General features: G+C 33.1%; 4 protein-coding genes across 5 annotated transcripts; 3 read left to right on the top strand and 1 right to left on the bottom strand.

Annotated features, from left to right (window-relative positions):
* Window positions 1-9,395: 9,395 nt before the first annotated feature.
* LOC145947684 (endocuticle structural glycoprotein SgAbd-2) lies at window positions 9,396-11,858 on the top strand. Its single transcript, XM_083057461.1, is given in 5 exon segments — window positions 9,396-9,470; window positions 9,472-9,516; window positions 10,193-10,329; window positions 10,790-10,937; window positions 11,376-11,858. Coding segments are annotated over 5 exon segments (642 nt in total). The 5' UTR covers window positions 9,396-9,410; the 3' UTR covers window positions 11,628-11,858.
* Window positions 11,859-15,800: 3,942 nt separating this feature from the next.
* On the top strand, window positions 15,801-17,689 carry Rpt1 (26S proteasome regulatory subunit Rpt1). The gene is made up of 6 exons (XM_083057458.1): window positions 15,801-15,893; window positions 15,975-16,012; window positions 16,128-16,610; window positions 16,684-16,848; window positions 16,929-17,095; window positions 17,178-17,689. Exons 1-6 carry the CDS (start codon window positions 15,821-15,823, stop codon window positions 17,554-17,556), a joined length of 1,305 nt encoding a protein of 434 aa, XP_082913584.1. The 5' UTR covers window positions 15,801-15,820; the 3' UTR covers window positions 17,557-17,689.
* Window positions 17,690-17,743: 54 nt separating this feature from the next.
* Window positions 17,744-20,741, bottom strand: Dib (Cytochrome P450 302a1, mitochondrial). Of its 2 annotated transcripts, none has more exons than XM_083057454.1 (8): window positions 20,399-20,741; window positions 19,924-20,098; window positions 19,611-19,786; window positions 19,236-19,440; window positions 18,633-18,783; window positions 18,279-18,527; window positions 17,949-18,176; window positions 17,744-17,877 (listed from the first exon to the last, which is right to left on the bottom strand). In XM_083057454.1, the coding sequence occupies exons 1-8, from the start codon at window positions 20,577-20,579 to the stop codon at window positions 17,761-17,763; spliced, it is 1,482 nt and encodes a 493-aa protein (XP_082913580.1). In that variant the 5' UTR covers window positions 20,580-20,741; the 3' UTR covers window positions 17,744-17,760. The 2 variants fall into 2 exon arrangements, with proteins under 2 accessions (XP_082913580.1, XP_082913576.1); XM_083057450.1 differs by having other exon boundaries at window positions 19,924-20,164.
* Window positions 20,742-21,608: 867 nt separating this feature from the next.
* On the top strand, window positions 21,609-23,566 carry LOC145947694 (retinol dehydrogenase 13-like). Its single transcript, XM_083057470.1, has 5 exons — window positions 21,609-21,871; window positions 22,731-22,812; window positions 23,120-23,151; window positions 23,313-23,424; window positions 23,514-23,566. The coding sequence occupies exons 1-4, from the start codon at window positions 21,754-21,756 to the stop codon at window positions 23,390-23,392; spliced, it is 312 nt and encodes a 103-aa protein (XP_082913596.1). The 5' UTR covers window positions 21,609-21,753; the 3' UTR covers window positions 23,393-23,424; window positions 23,514-23,566.
* Window positions 23,567-23,994: the final 428 nt, after the last annotated feature.

Raw genomic sequence — 23,994 nt, forward strand, 5'->3', positions numbered from 1 at the left:
AACCGGATATGGTAATAAATTATTTTAATACGCAAAATAGATACGAATCTTCTATTTAGCAATATCATCAAATTACATAATGACTAAAATATTTGTTATTCGTTGGTCGTGCGTAAATGCTAAATTCATTGCATATCATATTTTATAAATAATGTATTTGTGGAGAACATGGAGTCTGAAGATAATTTTGCGATATTAGGAAAATTTACCAGAATAATTGCCACGCGTTTGATAAAATTATTTGATGATTTCTCAGAATTACAGGAAAGCCACAGAATCGTCTAACGGCTTGCATTGATTTGTTTACATAAGAATACTTTACAACCTGATCGCGTTACATCGCGTAAATCGATTGCTTAACATATTACGTCAGAATTTGGAAGGCGGGGAGAAAAGGATGGTGTTTAGTAGACCTTGTTTTGAATTTGATTTCGACGAGAGCGTTTCTCAATCCTTTCCTGTATCAGCGAGAAGCAAGAAAGATTTTCTTGGAGAACCATGCAACGAATCTATCTTTCCGTCTCGACGATAACCGTTTTTGGCTGAACTAGTGATTTTAACTGGCACGCGATGCCATCGGTTATGAGAATCTCAATGGTTTATTATGGACCCAGTGTGAAATGCATACATTAAAATAGTGGCAATTAGGCGGATAAGTCTGAACCGCTTTCACGAGAATAATGCATGTCATTATGATATAATCACTTATATCTGATAAAAATTAATTCATCAAAATATTAAGCTTTTGACCGAAATATTTCATTTTAAAAAATATCGTGATTTTGCATATTTTTAAAAATTATTATAAATTCTACGAGTAATCAATTAAATTTATATTATTTGTTCATTGCTGAATTATGCGACAGCAAACAAAGCGTTCTCTCAAAAGTCTCTAAGAAAGTCTAGCTGTAGGATTACACTATTCAGAGTATCATATTACATACTATATTGTTAGACACGACAATAATCTTGTATTGCTTGCTACATACATCGAATGATCGTATATTTATTTATCGGTTGTCGGGGTATTAGCAATCATCGTCCATCTGTCTTCACGATAGGAGACGCTGGCTCTAACAACCGTTAATTAAAATCGATTCTTGCCCCGTTCGCGCCGATAAAGAGCCTGTTTAACACAATCACGTTATGGCAGCGAGATTATAATCGCGCGTCGTGCGCGAAATTTTAGGCGGACCGACCGGCCATGGAAATGCCATCCGGATTAATGTTAATGGTAATCGTAATATCATGTTAAAGGTGAGTCAGTGAAAGCTAATCATCGGTCTCCGTCTATTGCATAACGCGCGAGAGAACGAGCGAGCGCATCTCTCGAAACTCCTCGATTTATCCGCGAGATGGAAATAACGGGGTATCGAATTTAGTGACTATTTCTATGACTTGATAGAGTCACGAGATACGAGACAGATGGGTCATAAAGTTATGAGATTCAGAAGCGTGGATCCTTTAGCAGAGTCTTGAGAGACGCTGCTCGTTAAATTTTATTTCTCGCATGGTACGATAATCGCGCGATAATCGTTGATAATTAGTTCTCGCGGTTGCACGACCAGTATTCGTCGGACACATTATGCATTTATAATACAAACGATCATCGGGACGTAAATTGCATCTGCAAATCAAACAGAGTAGTTAATCGAAAGGTCAACCGTTCCATTTTCTGAAATTAATTGACGCTAATTGCAACATTGATTGAAACCACATTATGGTATTTCTGGGATATGAATGATCCATGAATTTGACAACCCCGTTGTGATTTACGAAGCCGCGATATCGAATTACGTGATATCGCGCGTGTAAATTTTCGCGTCGCGCAAGTGATGCAAACTTAAAGGTCATTTGAACTATTTAATGTCTGGATTCGCGCGACGCGAAAGTGAAGTATTGTTGAAAATTATAATCGACGGTTGATAGTCGGTCATTACCAGCTGACAGTTATTAATGACGATAGTTATTAGTTATGGCGACTAAATAGACGGATTCGCGCTTCGTGTGTACTCGTCATGTCTCACGATCGAAGTGCGTCGCTAATACGCGCGAAATTTTGTATCTGTCAATTATTTTTTAGGAAAAACATAAAAATCAAATTATTATTATATAATATGAAAAATATTTTTAACGGAATTTGTAACAAAAAACGAGTTAAAGGTTACGCACGTGCGTATATAAACTATCACACGTGCTCCTCTCTAAATATCGAGGTCGAAAGGTCCTCGCCTTTCCATGTTGCAATTCTTAGACGTCCTGCATAAGTTTCAGAGCGATAGATTAGATATACAATATTTAGTTAGATAGATTTCAATTATAACATATTATATAATTATACACCGCACATTATCATGTAACTTGTTAAACATTCCAAGGATAAATGTTGTCATTGATTAATTATGAAAATCTCCGAAAAGGACTTGATTCAATAAATCTCTATTTCTAATAAATATAATATATATCTATATATCAATTAACTGACGTAAAAAATTCCCCACATAGTATATGTATATTTTATGCAGTCGTTATAACGATAAATTAACGATAATAATTCACTTTTAAAATGCCTTTACTTTTTTTCGTATAAATTTAGACTTTCACGATTTTGATATCCGATCATTTATCGATTAAAATTATATAAAATATTTATAATTACACTTATTCATTTATCATGCTGTAAATGAGCAATCTGTGAAAAATTGCAAAATATGAGTTATTATATCCCTTGTTACTGTGCAACGGCAAAATTCGCGCGTGCGTGTGTCAAGTCACGAGACACGAGACCCTTCGCTGCTAACGAGGTATTATCGAACGATGACCGAAAGACCGACCGCAGGAAGAAGTGGATCGGGCCTCCATAATCAGTAAGATCAGCAAGAACACGCGATGCACGAAATCGATATTTTGCATACAATTGTGAAGCGTTTTTGGCGCGCGAGTCTCGCATCAGCGATATCGGTCAAGGAATTGGACACTTCTGGACCGGATGTATTCTGTCGCAAAGATCGCGATCACACTACATCGCTTTGTCGCCGATCGTCTGAAGTCATCGCTTTTGCGCAACGAAAACTCGGCAATATATGCAGCTATTGTTTCTGGCAATAGCGTTGCCGCGATTCTCGCTGTTGGAAAAGATAGAAAAGATCGCATCGAGATTTATTTAATATGCAATATAAACTAAACTTAGAATCATACATTAATAAAAAAAGGAAATTAATTATATTTAATGATAGAATATTTTCTTACTTATTTTTTTTCTCGATTCGTAATACGTTTCAATTTTTTCTGCGATTTCTTTTACTCGTTAGCCATGAAAATAAATTGTGAACACTTTGCAATACTTCTTACTTTACATATTTTTATAATTCATAATTGTATTTCCGTCGTAATTAACGGTAATAGCGTTATTCTAAGCTTATAATTAACGATAATAGCGTAATTAACGATATCAGCGTTCTTCTAGGTTTGTTTGATATTTCTAACAATAAAAAAAGAAAAATAAATGACTGTAGATAAAACAATAAAATTAAAAAATAACAATATGTTATCAAATGTCCAATCAAATAAAATATAAATTAATTAAAGATATAAAATACAAAGACTCAACAATATTATACACGTATAGAATGTTTTAAATGCGATTTGTACACCAATAAAAATCTAAAAATAGATACGCGGAAATGAGAGGCAGAGTATTAATAGCAAATTGCAAGAGAAAATTGAAGTGTCCACTTTAATCGCAATCGTGGGATCTTTGAGCTAGATGGATCTTTGATATATGATGATAGTTAAACACGAGTCTCCCGACATGAATTCCTTTTGCCGTTCGTCATCTATAACGAAAAGAAAGGAGGCGCTTCGAATGCCAACAACGCAATTCGTTCGCGCGATTGATCCGGGTAGTCGCTAAAGAAACAATCCCTAATAAGTACCTCGTCATGTGCCAATGATCGTAACCTCATATTCGTAATCATGTCATGACATCATCGACATAATGTATCGCGCACTACGACATATCAGTGCGAAACGAGAAATGCGATTTCACCCTTCGCGCTGATTATCGGGGACCTTGAAGCTTTCGCGATTCGCGATGACAGACGGAATGAGGAGGAGGCGCAGAAGAAGAGATTTAATTGTGCTCAATACAATGAGACAAGATCGATAAAGGAAAGCTGAAGACTTACAGCAAAGATATCTAATAATATACGATTATTGCGATTGCTGTAATAAACGTTATTAGAAAATACGAAAGATTCACATATTTAATGGCGAGAATGATTATTGCGATTATTAATCGCATCAAGTTTAATTATAACGTTTCAAAAATTCGGCATTAAAAATAGAGAGCCAAAAAAATTATTAAAATTTAGATGTCAATATTGTTCAATATCACGAGACTTCTACGATAATCTTGCACATTGTATCAAGAATATTAAAAAAAAATCACAAATTAAAATCACTCGTTGTATCCCACGTAATTACGACATGTCAAAAACACGGCAGTAAAAATAAAGGAGAGACGTGGGAAATCTAACGCAAAATTAAGAGATTTAAATGCTAATATATCGTAATTAAAAATCTCAGAACTTCTGTGTTAATTGTGCGCGCTCCGTAGAAGATTAATGAAATCTTAGAGGAGAAAGTTCTTCACAGTTTATCAAGAGGGAGGAAGTACTCGTCAATCAACTGACCTTTAAGTACAACAAACCCGTTTTTCTCGTTCTCATAAATTCGAAACTCGCTCGGAAGATGTGAATTGTTAAGCACACGACGCGGCGCAAGTAGATCACGGCGGGATGGGATTTCGCCGAAGGTGTGCACCGGCGGGTTTCGGACTCCTGGGCGCGAGATCGTCCGGGATCGAGCCGATCGTTTCGATCGAGGAGAGAAAGATCCCTTCCCCTTTGCCCCTCGATCACGAGCCTCATTCAGGACGGCTCCAGATCTGAGGCCTGCCTGCCTCGCCTCGGGACGTACGAGAGACTCACTTGAACCCGGGATCTGACCTTTCTGGTTTTATTAGCCACGTCGACTTAGGTATGCCTCGTCATCTCGGCGAGGCTCTCGGTGTTTCACAAAGCACGCGCGCGCTCGCAATAGAAGAGGCGCATACCTTCGGGGTCCTCCCAGCATCCTCCATCCGAGAATTATGCAAACCGATCCGCGCCTTGCAGTTCTCCGTCCGCGCTGCTGAAATTGCTCGACGCTACGTCGCCTCAAGATAGATCGATACGCGCGATGACATTGTTCGTCGTCGGCTACTATATAGACAAGGATTCGATCTCATTTTGAAATTTCGGCCGATTTTTTATGGGATTTTCAAGGAGATTGACGGACAAAATCTGGCTGTTTCTTATTAAAACTACAAACGCGAAAAAACACGGATGATACCCATAATTTCATTTACGATGCGCGATCTGAATAGTACAGACACTTCAAGGCTTGCTTCAAATTTTGTGATACTCGATACCTTATTATATAATATTGTTCAATACAATGATAATTCAAAAGTTTAATACGATAACGGCATAAAATTTAATATTTATATTTTAATATTTTAGTTAATTTATTTTAATATTTAAATTATCAAATCATTTTCTTAAAAAATTATATTTTGATTTACGTTGTTATGGCATCTTAATCATCTATTTGTTAATTTTTACTTCGAAATAGCAAAATTTATTAGTAAATTTTATCAAGAAATGCCGCAGTTATTTTCGCAAGATATATGTTTTATATTCTAATCACGTTCACATAGAAATTCTAAATGAAATGTTCATAAATATTTAAAAATGATTTGAGAATATTAACATTAAAGAAATGTAGACGACATTTGCTGATCGTTACGAAATAAACTAGCGAGTTTGTCTGTAAAAGACAACCTTGGAAAATATATCGCAGACCGAGGAAATAATTATCAAATGCCTTCTCAAGTGACCTAATCATATTTAATGACGATCTATTACGATTCTGACGCCGCTACTTCATTCTTAGTACAGTTGGAGAATTAATGTACATAATTGCAACGAGTTTATAATATCAGTAGATCTTAAAAAACGAATAGGTGCATAGACATAATGTTCGAGGAAAATAACATTCTAGCCGCGTAAAACGAAGACAAATGACGAGTACGAGAAATTTTAATACTCGATAAATCAGTGCTCGTGATAAACGCCACTAATATCTCGGTTGTTATTAATCGTCGCGTGCGAAAACAGCAGCGATATATAAGTTTATGATTTTATGGATTCGGGATGTTGCATATGTTATATGCATATGTTATATGCACGTATAACGAAAGAGCGAAGTTCGAGAGACTCCTGTCTAGTGCAGGGTGTTTAATGAAAATTGCCAATACCACTTACTCGACGACATTTCGCATCTTGTTTACTACAATGTATGCACGTATTTCTCAGTGTATACTGATTAAAGAAAACGCTGGTAAACGCTAAGTTAACTGTACCGTATTAACTTAGGGAAGTAGAATTTGCTTCATGCGCGCGTCGCTTTGCAACAACGGGTTCTCGGATTTTAAGGACTGGGTAGGATTATCGGCTATATAATCCGCTTCACGGATTCCCGGATTCTCTATCATTCCTTAACGATATTGCGTAAAGTCGGCGAACGCTAGAATTATACACGTATCTTATGTGCACGCGACACAAAATAAACATAATGTTGTTTGATTTATGAATTTAAAAAATATATGTGTTTCTGCATATATGCACAAAGTAAATTCTACTAATTTGTACTTGAAAAATGTACTTGTAATAAATCATAATTATAATTGCATAATTATTTAAAGTTTACCTATGAATTGGATTAATATTGTTAAACAATGTCTATCAATATTGCGGTGATTGAACAAATTATAAAGATTTTTAATATATAAATCAAGAAAAGTCTCTCTCGTTATATTAAACAAGAATTATTATCGCTATTATTAAATTTATTAAATTTAATTTTAAGGCGCGAAAGTTTATAAGCGTTTCGGAGCTTCGGTCCATTTTTATCGATCAATTAACGTCTAGTCGAATGTCAATTCTAATCAATACCAAATATGGTAAATGTATTTCGAATAATTTGTTAGTTTTATGTGATATAAGTTGACATTTACCCTCCCTTTGGAACAGTATCGACAGGGTAAATCAAGTAAGTAGATAGGTAAGTAACTTGACGATTCGCTTTTCAACCGATAGTAATCGGATGATAATTGCCTGTGGAAAATGATGAATAGCCGCTTTCCGCAGGCATTACTCAGCTTGGCGCATTGTGTTATGCATTACATATGCATCGCATCAATTCCCGAGCGCCGCGAGTTCGTTTTATGAGTGCATTCAATTTGTCAGCTGAACCGAATCGCGTGTGCATCGAGTCGAGTCGCGGATTCTCGCGCAGATTGCACTCCTCAACCTGGGAAATATTACGACTTCGCGAACGCGCGATTATATACGTGATCGCACTATACGGATAAATGCGTTTATTCCATGTTCTGGGAGTGGAGAACGCCTTAGGAAAACGCAATTATATATTGAGACTTTGCCCTTAAAGTACTGTATCGTAGGAAAAAATGAGAGACCGTGGAAGAAAATCTCGATTGAAGAGAAGTAAACGAAATGAAAAATGAAAAGAGATTGTTACATAAAGGTGTATGATTTGTCGATTAATGCATGACTGACAATGAGAAAAATATTATTTATATTATATATATTATTAATTGTCAATTTTTTATAGGCTTTCTAGATATAATAAATTTTTGTCGGACATAGCGTTATTTATGATTTTCACTGTAGTGTGTACAACAAAATTATTACTTTGCAATATTCATGACAATTAGCGTTCACACAAATTATGATCTTTTTTTCTATCGAAAGATTTATATTATTTTTATTATCTTTTCTTCTATCAAAAAATTTATATTTATAATGCAAAATGAGATGACTTCTCAAGGCTGAGAGAAAGAGAATTTAAACAATGTTTTATTTCTCGCGAGGTGCATCGGTATATAACAGCTATTATGTAACGCTCCCAACATATGTGACGAAATCAGATGGTATGAATGGGTATCTTATAGTGCATTGTTTCTGATTTGTCCGTTTTGCAGTTGCGTTACATACGCAAGAGATGTAGACATCGGTGGCGAATTGTAAGCCCGCGTGGATCGGCAGGTGGATCCATTTATCATGATTGTCTTGAAAGTAATCGGAGGACACAATGCGCGAGATATATGATTATATATTCAGGATCTGTGCGTGAGGAACGAAAGCAATGTGACAAATGTATAAGAAAAATGAAATCATCGCTGTCGATTATACGCCGTGCCCGTTCGATCTCGAATCAAATGCTTGTCGCATCCGTTGTTGGCTAACGTTGTTCGCGGCCGCGTAGGATTTACATACACAGATTATCCGTGTCCCGCATTTCTTCAATGCAAATGCGCACGATACTGACTGTCATGAGCGGCATAACATTTAAATTTATTGGGAGTCGCCGATAGTATCGGGGAGAAAACACTAGTCCTGCCTATGTTCCTTTTACATTTACAAATGAGAATGTTCTGCGCATTATTTGTAGTCTTTGTCGTTGCTTGGTATAAAACTGAGTTTAGTTCATTTAATAACTGTTCCAATATGTAATCTATTTTGTGATAAAAAAAATACACAATAATTGCGCGTTAGGGGAGTCTAATTTTTTGCTAAAATTAATCGCATCGTGGTATTTTTGTCAAGAAAGATCGGCAGAAGATTGTTCTAATTATTCGGGCGTAACTACAATATTTATAGTAAATTAAAAAATATATAAAAAATTGTCTTCATCGAAACTATTAGTGCGCGAAGTCACATATTTATCATCATATCGTTACGTACAATGACACCCACATTGTCGTTTCTCGCAACGACGACGGAGCTCGGTACATTAACGAATGACTCTATTAAGCTGAAACAGTAGCTGGCGTGGGCATTCGTACACACATACGTGTGCCAACAAGTATAATCGGCCCGGCAAATTGAATTAACACGGCGGCGATCTGTCCGATCACGTAAGGACCGACGTCCCGTTGATCGCGGGATGCTGCGGAGATGACGCTGCGCATGCACTGAGAAAAAAATACTGTTGAATTCAATGATATTATTAATCTAATCAAATACGTCAGTATTTGATTAGATTAATAATATCATTGAATTAATAAAATAAAATTTAACTACAAAAATGTTGTTGATTCAACAGTATTTTTTTCTCAGTGTGCATATGTCGGGGTTTGCCAGGTGGGGCGGGAATATTACGAGGACGATGAAGGATCCCCGATAGAGGAGAATGCTCCTCTCCCAACATGAACGAGCGAGTGATTCTACGCAGAAATCGGGAGAATGGGAAGGGAAGAGATTCTCTTGGGCGTCTTCATATAAATGCCGGTGGTGCTCGCAGCACGGGATCACATAGATTCGATCGTCAAATCGACAGCCGTATATATACGAATTGCCGGCACGAATCGTCATCATCATGCAGTATTTAGTGAGTGATCTATTTCATCGAGAGCGCGGCCGATTTTCTGGATATCGATCGCCGATCCTGCCATGTTTGTTTTTCGCGTGTTTCTTTCATTCTTTTTTTTTTTAATTTATCGGTGGATATGCGAAGACGTATAAATTGCGCGATACTCGATAGATATTTATCAATAAAAAAATTTAAGAATGCTAAATGTTTTTCTAAATTACGATTTACGCGCGAGTTTCAGTTTACACAAGGTTCGCACTTCGTCAGCGAAGTAATCGGCAATCGGAATTCGCGTAGATGGCTTATAGAATGCAGGACAGTGGCATTTCAAATAATAAACGGATATTGGACTTCGGCGGGTGTCAAATAAGAAATGTGATGCCTTGCTGCTGATTAAATAAATTGCTAATTAAACGGAATTATAAAAATATAGATCGTTCGCCCGAAATTTCGAATTTAATAAAAAAATATATCGCGAAAACATGCACGTTTCATATAATTCGAAAGAAATTAAAATTAAATTCACGTCAATACTTCAGCCTCTAGTTATCAAATTATATATTGATCTCTTCCTCTATATATATATTTTGTATATTTATAAAAAAATAATTAATAGATTATATATGTAAATATAAAAAGATATATTTTCGAATATTTTCTTGTGTATCGATTAAATATATCAATATGGTTGCAGATCTTGGCCTTTGCAATTTTCAGCTGCGTCTTCGGACAATTCGGATCTTTCCGCGGCTTTCCTAGCCAAAATGCATACAGAACAACACCAAGACCTTATCAACCGCAGCCGCAACCGCAGCAGCAGCCGCACTACACGTACGAAATCTGTTTAAATTGCTAAAATCTTAATTCTTATGACGACTTAATTGGGAAATTATTTTTTTGAATTATAAAATTAGAATATATAAGTCCCTATCGCAAAATTAGAATATGATGAAAAATTATAAGTATAATATAATGAAAAATCTCCTCAGAAAAAATTACATTATATAAAAATATTTTTGAAATTAAATTATAACGTTATACGTTTGATTAGTCGTAAAAGGATTAATGAATTCGAAGTAATTGTTTCAATGGCATCAATGGTTTATATAAGAATATGCTTTTTTTTTTAAGTACCGTTAAACACTATAAATATATATATATAATTTTTTTTATGTAGCTATTTTCTGCTACTACCGTTTTCTAAGCTAAAACAGCTTTTGCATTATATAATATAAAAATGTTTATTCAAAGCTGCACAAAATGATACGGTTTCGATTTTTTGCTTTTTTAGATCTGCCGCAAAACCGTTTATAGGTATTCGAACCCAGCAGAAGGATACATCGCCGGATGGATCTTATACTTTTAGCTATGAAACCGAAAATGGAATTTCAGTTTCCGAAAGCGGACATCCTCAAGCCGGACCTCAAGGTCAAACGGAGGTAATAATTGTTTCACATTGTTGTATTTCCGTACACATTTAATATATACGTATAATCTACCTATGTAAGAAATCCATTTCCATTCAAAAGTCACATGTAAAAAAACTTAATTCTTTACTTTCATTAGAAATTTCCATTAAATTTTTGTGATCTTTATATCACAGTTGATGTTATATCTGATAGAAATTGATATTAAAATTTTTATTTTTTCCATTCCCAATTCCGTTTAACGGTTCAATAATACATTAATTGAATCCAGTTTTTTTTTAATTTGAAAGAACTAATTTACTTAATTCTCTCGTATTCTTAAAAAAGAGTTAAAACATCGTTGTATTAAACTTTTCCTATTAGAATCGAACTGTCAAAAAATCAAAACTTTATTTACAATCTATCTCTAGTTATTTTCTAATATATTTTATTATATATTAATCTCGACAGGTGGTCCAGGGCAGATTTTCGTATCCTGCTCCTGACGGTACCCCCATCACCATCGAATATATAGCCGACGAAAATGGTTTTCACGCTCAGGGTGCCCACATTCCTACACCGCCCCCCATTCCGGAAGCCATCAGAAGGGCACTTGCGGCAAACCCGCCCGGACCGGATGACGAAAAGTACGACAAGTACGACCGACAACCGTTTCAGCAGAGATTCAGCGGACCGGTGTATAATCCTTATCAGAAATTCTAATTTTGCTGCACACCCTGCAAAATCTCCCACGACGCACTTACGACACACAGCCAAACGAATCTGCTAGACGGAGGCTCGAATAGATATCGTTGGTTTTTTAATCATCTTTTTCCCCAGCCTTTAATCCGAAGTGATACACGTGTACATAGGATACAGTATGGTGGATATAACAACAGTATCTTACAACAATGTAACTGTCGTTGTGCAATAAATCAGTATATATTGTTTCTATTTGTTCTTATATCTATTTTTTACCTTTCTTGCGTTTTTCGAATTTGTCACAACATCGGTAGAAATCGAGAGAAATGGTTATTTATTATTATTCAATAATACTTGCGATTTTTCCTTTTAATAATGTAATGTTAAATCAGAGGATATATTCGATAATTCGAGAAGTTATTATACGTCATAATAATGTGGATTACATGTTCGATTATTACTCGAGGATATATTCGTGGGAAGAGTATCGCGAATGTTTCTGCGGAAACTTTTATGACGAGTTACATGCTCTATTCGTTCGATCGTACTTTGTTCCCACGAAAAATAACGAGTGGCATATAATGATAATATAATGAGATTATGATTCTAGAGAAAGAAAGAATGCTTAATGTCAAGCTCCACCCATGTCGGAGCTTATAACATATTACGTAATATTTTTGTTCGGTGTCGAAGTAGCGCGGGTTTCAGAATTTATTAAAAAAAAAAAAAAAAAACGCGATCGAATTTAAAGGGACAATTTCAAAGTCTTTTTCATTTGTCTTAGGACTTGACCTAGTGACATACATCGACGGCGAGAAAATGTCAGTTTTACAGGCACGTCATGCTGTTGCATGATTTTATACAAGAAACGGTACTTATTTGTTCTTACACCGCCTCGTCTATAATTTATTATACATTAATTGTGGCGCGCTTACATTACATTTTGTAAGAAGCTACCACTTTGTTTACTATCGCGTGCAACGAAAAAAGCATAACGAAGACAGCTATATCAATAAACGTGAAAATATTTCACTATGTATAAAAAGATTATCCTATCTCTCTCTCGAATAATCGTAAAATCATGGTAAAGTTTATCGCAATTAAATGCAATTAAAAATTAGTGGCAGGTGAACAGTCGTAAGATCCATTTGTGTGAATTATTGCTTCTACTTTGCGGGTTAAAATGATATGCAAAATGTAAATTCGCGATTACCCTTACGATCTTAAGAGAAGGCAGCATGTGCAATTTAACTTTGCAATGGCTGTTAAAAAATCTGTAGCAGAATCAGTTGAGCCTTTCACGTATAATTTTCATTGATTTTCTAATATTGATTTCGCTTTTCAGATTTGAACTTACGACTCAAATAAATGTAAATTAAAAATTCGAGCAAAAAATAATAATTCCAGTATAGTTCATTAATACCTAAAAAATCTATAACGATGTTTTGTACACGGAGAGAATTTTCTCTTAGAATTTACCCTGAAAATCATGGTAATCGTGGGACAATATGGTATGGAAAGAATTTTATGAGAATTTTTCTCTGATTAATATTTATCACGATAAAAAATATGTTTATCACAATAAAATATAAAATGTTTGATTAATTTTACTAAACTATATAGTAAAATTAATCAAACATTTTATATTTTATTGTGATAAATATTAATCAGAGAAATTCTCATAAAATTCTTTCCATACCATATTGTCCCACGATTACCATGATTTTCAGGATAAATTTTTAAAGAAAATTCTCTCTGTGTATCATATATATCATATATATTTATATTTTTTGTGTTATATATATGTACATACAAATATATATTATAACAGAAATGTAAAAGAAATAAAAAATTTATATATAATAGATGTTATAAATTTTGTTGTTTTTTATCGATTACTTGTCGCGGAAAGAATTCGTGCGCCAATTTATCATGTCGCAGCGAAGAATTATATCAAAAGTCAACATCGATCGTAAAAAAATAACGTAAAAGATTCATGATAACAAGGCTACGGATACCCTGACCTCTCTGTGCAATACGAAAGGATGAGAGAGTTGCGCACAATTGAAGTTCGCATATGCACCACGCCTGCAGCAAATACTTTTCAAACTTGCGTTTACGTGGTGTTATGAGTGGACGAATGAATTTGTCGTACACAAAGAGAATTTTCTCTTAGTATTTACCCTGAAAATCATGGTAATCATGAAACAATATGATATGGAAAAAATGTTATAAGAATTTCTCTGATTAATATTTATCACAATAAAAAATAATATATCACAATAAAATATATTTAATTAATTTTACTAAACTATATAGTAAAATTAATCAAACATATTTTATATTTTATTGTAATAGATATTATTTTTTATATTGTGATAAATATTAATCAGAGAAATTCTCATAAAATTTTTTCATACCATATTGTTCTACGATTACCATGATTTTTAAGGTAAATTCCAAGAGAAAATTCTCTGTGTACTAAAAAAATTTGCAAATTAATGCAAAATTAATGCAAAAAGCTGAACTAAAATTTCTCTCTCTTCTATTTACTATTACATATTATTGGTTCGAAGAAAATTGAACATTTTTTTACGTATATATTGTTTCAATCAAAAATTTCAGTCTTTTTATTTCTAAAAATATTTTGAATCTTGATTTTATTTTTTTAAAGCACCGATGAGAGAACTTCGTTTTCAGTAATGTGCAAATTAATGCAAAAAGCTTAAATAAAATTTATCTCTCTCTTCTATTTACTATTACATATTATTGGTTCGAAGAAAATTAAACATTTTTTTACATATATGTATATTGTTTCAATAAAAAATTTTATTCTTTTTATTTCTAAAAATATTTTGAATCTTGATTTTATTTTTTTGAAGCACCAATGAGAGAACTTCGTTTTCAGTAATGTGCAAATTAATGCAAAATTAATGCAAAAAAAAATAAAATTTCTCTCTCTTCTATTTACTATTACATATTATTGGTTCGAAGAAAATTAAACATTTTTTTACGTATATATTGTTTCAATAAAAAATGTAATTCTTTTTATTTCTAAAAATATTTTGAATCTTGATTTTATTTTTTTTAAGCACCGATGAGAGAACTTGGTTTTCAGTAATATACAAAAAAAGTATTTACACATCACGGCTGAAAGTGTGCAAACGCATCTTAAATGAATCATAGCGAACCAACAGGGTGGGACGGGTACAAGTGAAAGTGTTGTACGCACATCTCGGCCTCTCTTTTGTTATTTTGCATTCTTGCACGCATCATCCCGGTCAAGGACCGACCGCCCGGCTTATGCAGCACAACTTGGGCGGTCCTACACTTCGCCCCTCGAAAGGTCCGATCGGACCGATCGTGAAAAAAAAGAAGGGAGAGCAAAAAATGAGGGAACATCCCCCCGAATTTGTCGAACACGACCAAGTCGTGCGATTCATCATCGAGTCAACATTTAACCCTACTTTCCCCCAATGTCGGATTGTTGAGATATAATAATTAAAGACATTGTTGATTATTCTTGATAACATTATATCACCAGTAAAATAACTGGTTAAAGACAAAATGTATGTAATACGCAAAAAAGAGAGCAAGATTAGATATGGAAAATTCAATATACACATCAAGATGTTCATCAAAAAAAAAAAAAAAACAAGACGCACGAACCTTTTCGTCGACCTCGGGGAGTCACAGCACGTCAAGTTGAACCTCCTCTCGAATAACACTATCACTCGCGAATACATACAGATGAATGTATATCAGAGATATATACACTTTATATAAACTAGCGTTTAAACAATATAAACAATAAACAATATCTCTAACGCGTTACTTTTTCTGCGTATGTACACACGAAAAATGGCGCTTATTTTTATTATTCGTCTAACTGTGTAGTTAAGCGCTATCTTTAGGGCATAATTGTAACTACTAAGGATATCCATAGGTAACTTATCCATATAGAAAATGCAGATGTATTTATTCGTCCAATCAGAAAGAAGAATTTCAATCGTTGATATTTCATTGTACGTTGCTTCTCTCAAACTTTTTTTTTATCATTGCCATAAGCCACAATTCCGCTGATTTCACTTGTAACCTCTAAGGGAAACATAACCTTTGTGCGAAGACCGAATTGTCATCCACTCTGTCAGTTTCGCGAATATATATAATAAACATACAGTTTAAATAAATAAGACGATTTAATAAACGCAAAGATGCCAGATCATTTAGGAGAAGATATGCGAAAAGTGAAAAACGAGGAAGAGAAGGAAGAAAAGGAGATAAAATGTAAATTGTATCTCTTTAACTCTCTTTGTCACTCTTTACTTTGTTATTTTATTTTCTAAAAACTATCTTCTGAATTTTCAGCATTGGACGAAGGCGACATCGCTTTGTTGAAAACTTATGTGAGTTAAACTTCTTAAATTGTTGTTAGAAAATAGATTTAAAGAATTAGATATTATTCAGCGATGAATACACATTAATTATATAAAAATAAAATGTCATTTTTGTATTAATCAGGGTCAAGGACAATACACGAAGAGTATTAAAGTTGTTGAAGAGGATATTCAAACTATCATTAAGCGTGTGAATGAATTAACTGGTATCAAAGAATCGGATACTGGTCTGGCACCACCAGCACTTTGGGATCTAGCAGCGGATAAACAAACTTTACAGAATGAACAACCGTTGCAAGTGGCACGCTGCACCAAAATTATAAATGCAGATTCTGATGATCCAAAGTATATAATAAATGTGAAGCAGTTTGCGAAATTCGTAGTTGACTTAGCGGATTCTGTGGCGCCAACTGATATAGAGGAAGGCATGAGGGTAGGAGTGGATCGTAACAAGTATCAAATTCATATTCCACTGCCATCCAAAATTGATCCTACCGTAACAATGATGCAAGTTGAAGAGAAGCCTGATGTTACCTATAGTGATGTCGGTGGCTGCAAGGAGCAAATCGAGAAATTGAGAGAAGTTGTTGAAACACCACTATTACATGTTAGTATATCATTTTTATAGCAATTTTTTTTTTTTAGTATAATGTCACATAAACAATAAAAATTAATTGCAGCCAGAAAAATTTGTTAATCTGGGTATTGAGCCACCAAAAGGCGTATTGCTGTTTGGACCACCAGGTACAGGGAAGACTTTATGTGCCAGAGCGGTGGCTAATAGGACAGATGCCTGTTTTATTCGTGTAATTGGTTCAGAATTGGTCCAGAAGTACGTTGGTGAAGTAAGTCAGATTTCGCATAAAAACTCAGTTATAAAACTTTATGCAGATTACTTATGCATAAATAACTTGATTTTTCGCAGGGTGCTAGAATGGTAAGAGAACTATTCGAGATGGCACGAAGTAAGAAGGCTTGCTTGATCTTCTTCGACGAAATCGATGCCATCGGTGGTGCCCGCTTCGACGATGGTGCCGGCGGCGATAACGAAGTGCAACGTACTATGCTTGAGCTAATTAATCAATTAGACGGGTAAGCTATCTTCGTCTAAAGTTCTGATATTTAACTGTTTTATGATTTATTTGTAAATAATTGTCTTCTTTTATTGTTGCAGATTCGATCCGCGCGGCAATATAAAGGTTCTAATGGCGACGAATAGACCGGACACGTTGGATCCCGCGTTGATGCGACCGGGTCGTCTGGACAGGAAGATAGAATTTGGTTTGCCGGATCTTGAGGGACGCACGCACATCTTCAAGATCCATGCACGCTCGATGAGTGTCGAGAGGGATATTAGATTCGAGTTGCTCGCTCGTCTCTGTCCCAATAGTACAGGTGCTGAAATTCGGTCTGTTTGTACCGAAGCTGGCATGTTCGCGATTCGTGCACGGCGCAAAGTTGCCACGGAGAAGGATTTCCTTGAGGCGGTCAATAAAGTCATCAAGTCGTATGCCAAATTTTCCGCGACACCCAAGTACATGACTTACAATTAGAGTGCATTTGTGATTCGTTCGATTTTCATGTCCGATTTAAGTAAGTAGAAGTTAATATTAACATATTATAAATCTTATAATTATTTCTATCGCTGTATCTATTTTTTGGATAAATCAAGAAACAATTTCGTTGTAATAAACTGTTGTTTTCTGATATCTACAAAATTCTTCGAGAGTGTATCGTAATCCAATAACTTGACTTTTCTACGCATGTAAATTTTCGAATTTTATTTTAATCGGTCCATCAGGTATATTTATTAGGAATGAAAGTGAACCGAGAGGAGATTCTCCACACCATGTGAACTGTAAGTTTCTGCATATCTACAAAGAATGCATTAAATTATAAAACCGCGCGTTACGATATCTTTATAGCTTTTAAAATATGTACGTACTCGAAGTAAGAGGACTTGCAAGTTCTGTTCCGCGAATCGTCTCGCGATGCACGATCGCGGACCATGACCAAAGGGCAGTACCATATATGGATTTATAAATTTTTCTTTCGTTGTCTGATCTATTTTATTGTTACTATCACGTAACCATCTTTCTGGTATGAACGAATTTGGTTCATCGAAATATTCGGGAAGTCGACAAATTACTTGATTCTGCGTGACAACCACGGTCTGAAACATTTTAATAAGATTTTTTTAAAGCGATTTTTTTCTTAAATTCACTATTATTTTTTTAATAAAACATTTAATTTTGTAAGCAAAAGATAATATTACTCCTCGGGGAACGCGATAGTCGCTGAGAACCACGTCGGTTTGCAGAATACGACCTATTCCCACTGAAATTGGATTCATGCGGAAAGTTTCCTTTAATACAGCTTTGGTGTATGTGGCATTCTTCAAAGTCTCTGCTGTTATTGGAGAAGTGCCGTCTTTCAATAAAGCTGTAGCTTCTGATCTCAGCTTTTCTTGGACATTTGTATTTTTTGCAAGATGGTACAAAGCGAATGCCGTGGTATATGTCGTCTAAAAATCATATTTTCTTCATTATATTTTTGTTCTTTGTGGTAATTATATTTAGAAAATTAATTAATTTTATGTATAAGACATAATTAATTTCAAGAAATTTACGGTATCCACGCCAGCGAGCAACATGTCGCATGCCATGCCCACAATATCCTTAATATCTAAAGTCTCATTTTTTAAATACTGTTGAAGAAGTGATTGTTTTCGACAAATTGACGTGTCCTCATTTTTCTGAGTAACCATTTCCAGCGCTACTCTGAAATATTTTAAAAGATTTTATAAGCCATGGTAAAATTATGTAAATCGTCAATAAGACTTTAATAGAAATTAATTTCACAATTATAAACGTCGTAAATAACAAAAAAATTATGAACAAAAAATACATCTTTCTATAAAAAAGATAAAATATAAACTATTTAAAATTATCTGCATAATTTCTTGTCGTATCTTATATTTTTTATCTAATTTTTTAATCCTCTTTTGAAAATAGAATATTTCGAAGATGAAAAAATTCAATTAGATTGTCTTACGTATTGGTAACATCTTTATACATTCATCTATTGCATATTCAGTTTTACTTGTCTTTACTGAATTATATATTATTTTCTTTTTTTAAAGAAAAGTAACATTATAAGATCAATCACTGTGATATTTGTGTTTTGCAAACATTATAATTAATTTATTATAATTTATTAGTTATAAACTCACTCTTCCATATAATTTTGGGCTCTTCGCATTTTTTTATACAATGGTGTTTCGAAATATCGCCAAAGCATTGGACCATTATCAAGTTTCAGAATTGCGCTGTTTGTCGTAAATGCTGCATCAATAAGTCTTGAACTCCGGGAATTTTTATGTCTTTCCTTTTCCGATAAACTTTGCATTTTGATATCGAAAACGACGAGACATGTCACTGCAATATTATTAGCAAAGCAAATTGTACACTTTATATTCAGTGAAAAATAGTTATCTTTGATATTTTGTGTGCCTTTATCTTAACATGAATAGTTTTTAGCTTTAAATAATTACTAATGTTAATGAATGAAATAATATAATTCATCTTAATAATCTTAATCAAATTACATTCGAGGAACAATCGTGAGAATAATGACAGAAAGTCGTCGGTTTTTTCATAGGAGCAGAGTCGTACAAACTCTTGAACAACGAGATCAGTATCCTCCAGATAATCGATAACATTTTGTGGTTTACTAAGGATTTTTTGAAATTCACGACGCAGTCTCCACCATTCAGTGCCATTTCTAATTAAAAAAATTAAATTTATCGTGTATTTTGTTATTAGCGGAATTCGAAGCGATTTTATCTGATTGAAGATTCTTTTTACGTTACAACGAAATGCAATATGAAATATTTTTTTAAATCACAGAAAGATTCTTACGTAGCTATAAGACCTCCATTGTTGTAGATGTTACTTCTGTCTGTTCTATACTTAAAAAGTGCCAGGTGAGACCTTCTTTTAGGATGTAAACCTGCTTCAGCTTTGAAAATTTTCGCAATATCTTTTGGTTCGAATACCCATACTATCGATTCACCTGGTACTATTTCTTCTCGCACTAGAGATCCATATCGTTTTAGTTTCAATAAACCATTCATATGCAATTTCACGAAACTGTATTCACCTATGTCATTGGTATAGTTAATAAAATTAGTTTATTGCAATTATATAAAATTAGAAAAAACACATATATGTATATATATATTAAAGTCAAGAGATATCAAGTAGAAAGTTGATGGAATTAAAATGAAAGTCTCATTCCTAGTTTAATTGAAATAAAAAAAAGAGAATGTATAAATTTTGCGCTTCTATCACAAATTTAATTTTGGAAATTTAACATAATAATACTTATTCTTACCGATGAAAGGCAGATACTTGTATAAAGTGCCAATAATGGGCAACGATCTCGGTCCTGGAATGTCTTTGAAAGGTTTCGGTTCGTTTCTATCGACATGACTCGGATTAGTTGAACAGGATCGAATGATGTATAATTTCTTTATCATCTTGCGTTCTAAACATTGTTTCACTCGCGTGTACATTATTATTTTATCAAATCTATATATTTTGCACGTGTATACATATACTTTAAAAAGTATTTTTATCACTATTTGTTACACTTTTTGAAGGAGAGCTGTAATGGCACTAGAGAGAAACAGGTTTCAGAATATGTTCAAGCTACCTGAGGTCTCGACCGGTCAATGATTTTCTACCTCTCGTTCTTTACTTCTCCACCTTTCCTTCGCTTGATCTTTCGATCTTCTTATTCTGAATCGTTGGCATAAATTTGATGCTAGGAAGATAAAAGCTGCATATCATTTCTTAATATTGCTTTTAAGGAAACATGAGCGCAAGCTGACGAATGTTACTGACTGCTAACGCTGACTATCATTACTTTGGCCGGAGACTGACATAATATTAAATATTTACTTAATATACTATAGCTGCTCTTACATATACATATAGATATAAGATTCGAAATACCATTTATTTTATTTTTGATAGAAAAACATATGAATTAACATATTTTTATAGAAGTCTATATGACTTGCTTATTTCTATAAAAAAAAACGTTATTATAAATAAAAATATAAATTGTTGAAAATTGTTGCACAATTGTCATACTTTCCAATTTAATACACTCATCTTGTTAAAATAAGTTTTCTATAAAAATATCGTAAACGAAAATTTACAATCAAAATATTTACAATAAAACTTAAAAAATGTAAGTTACAAACCAATAATAAAGATTTTTATTAAAAACTTATAATAAATAATTATTTTATTTAATGTTTTTAAATAACTAGTTGCTTTTAAATTTTTGAGCAAAAATTAAAAATATTTTATATATATTTTATCAAAATATTATATATATATTTTATAAAAATTATCATGTAATTCTCTTTTCTTTTTCATTTTTTAAGACTTGACATTAACAGTTTTGCTATTTCTTGTAAAATTCATGGTAAATAATATAAGTACCGTTAAAACAATTTTCATTCAAACCAAGAAGAGCAGACACCTTTCTCTTGTACCGTTTTAGTCCTCATTCTTGCTGTGTTCGTGAACGATCGACTGGATAACAAAGTCTGCTTATACCTTATTTTAGAGTGAACTTAATAATAAAATACAAGTTTATTGAGATAGTTGACAATTGTGTTTTTTTTTAAATTGTGTGAAGTATTGGTGAAGCTGTGTAAAGAAAACATAGCAAAAATGTGGCTCTTTCACAGTCAGTGCACTAGTAAAGCGCGTCTCGTAGGCAAGACAGTGGTTATAACAGGAGCAAATACTGGGATTGGCAAGGAAACTGCCAGGGATCTCTATAGAAGAGGTATTTTTACAGTTATATCTCTTACAATTTATTAAATAGGTTTTTGAAATGACGATTTATTAAATTAAAGAAAGAAAGGATGAAGAGAGCGAGAGAGAGTTTATGTTCGTATCTCTCTATGTTACGTTTATCTAATTGCTTCGCAAAGCAATTTTAAATTCTGCATGCTTAATTCTTGATAGTGATAGATTAATTTTTTTCTAGTATCTGAGACAAATCCCAGATATTCCGAAAAGACGCGTTTTTTAAAAGAGTATAATCCAGACAACTCCTGTGACAGATAACTAATTATATTAATATTAAAGTTTAATGATTTAATACATAACTTAATATAATATGTGATATATATAATATAAAAAAATTATAAAGTAAAAAAAATAATATTTATTTATTAATAAGAGCGCGAAGTTCTTTCTCTGGATCACATAATAGAAAAATAGAATAGTTTAGAATAAAGATTAATACCTTTATCTTTATGTTATAAACATATAAATAACGTATATACAACAAAATATTTTTATAATTTATCAATTGTAAAGAATACTTTATAGATGATTTAATTCAGTTTAATTATACTATTTTATATTTTTTATTTTTGAATGAAATAATGTGAATGATCCACAATTGAATTTCAAATACATATTAGTTAAAGATCAATTGTTAAAATAGTTCATTATTTTGTATATTTTAAATAACGTGTATACCACAGGTAACAACGCACGTGTTTCGCGGTTAAAACACTGTTATAATAACATTATAGTCAATAAAGGAAGAACAAATGGCAATCATTAAAATGTTAAAAAAAAGATCAAGAATTTAATTCCTTTAGTCTTTATAAATATGATATACTTTTATATAGGTGCAAGAGTAATTTTGGCTTGTCGAGATATACAAAAAGCAAACGATGCACTTAAAGATTTAAAAAAAAATCCACCTTCAAGGTAAGAATAAATAAAAACCTAATATAATTTAAATATTATAATAAATATAATACCGCATTGTTATTATTAAAACAATATATGTCTAATAGAGTTTTATAATTATTTTCATTATTAATTTTCATTATAATAAATATATAGTTTATTAATAAATTTATTTATAATTAAGGTATTTATAACTGAGTAATAAATTAGTGTGTGTGATGTCATGTATATATATAATCAGCATTTAATAAAGTCAATAGTTAATAGTTACAAAAAGTAAAAATTATGATAATCATTGTTTACGAGATATTGTAATAATTTTCAGAGCAGACAGGAAACAATTTCAAGGTAATCCAGGTGAGCTTGTAATTTATCGATTGGATCTCTCTAGCCTAAAGAGCGTGAAAGAATGTGCTAAAAATTTGGTAATAAATGAATCGGCTATTCATCTGCTAATAAATAATGCCGGCGTGATGATGTGCCCGCAAGAAACAACCGAAGATGGATTTGATTTGCAGTTACAAACAAACTATCTCGGCCATTTTCTTTTGACGCTTTTGCTGCTGCCAAAAATGCAGTCTTCTGTTCCTGTCTGTAGGATAGTAAATGTGTCATCGCGTATTTACATTTGTACGTAAATTTAATTAGAGTCCCTAGAAGAATATCTAATAATAAAATAAGATATAATGTTGATATACTATGGCTATTAATATATACAGTTGGTGCTATACATGATGATTTAAATTTGAAGGAATCATATACTCCTCTCAAGGCCTATATGCAAAGTAAATTGGCAAACATATTATTTACCAAGGAACTCGCTCGTCGGTTAAAAGGTAAATAATAAATATTATTAGATATAAAACTGAAATTATATGTATTATTGCGTTTTATAAAATGATATCTTAAAAATTACAATAATCCCCTTTCTAAAAAAGGCATGTTATTGACATTGTTGTCGCTTTTCCGCGATGCTGATTGGCTCTCTGTCGATTCGCGTTGTGTGTTATATTCGTAGCATCGAAAGGCTGTCATCACGAGGGTTAGCAGTTTGACAGTTAGTCCAAAATAAAATAAAATAAAATAATAATATGTTTTAAATAATATGTTATAATACTTTAGACTTGATTAATATTTTTGACATTCGCTTTACGTGTTATATTTGTAGCATGAAGAGGCTGTCATCGTGAGGGTTAGCAG

Source organism: Prenolepis imparis, unplaced genomic scaffold (genome assembly GCF_030444845.1).
Source record: "Prenolepis imparis isolate NDT839.2.m4 unplaced genomic scaffold, iyPreImpa1.0 SCAF_2, whole genome shotgun sequence".
NCBI classification, from domain to species: Eukaryota; Metazoa; Arthropoda; class Insecta; order Hymenoptera; family Formicidae; genus Prenolepis; species Prenolepis imparis.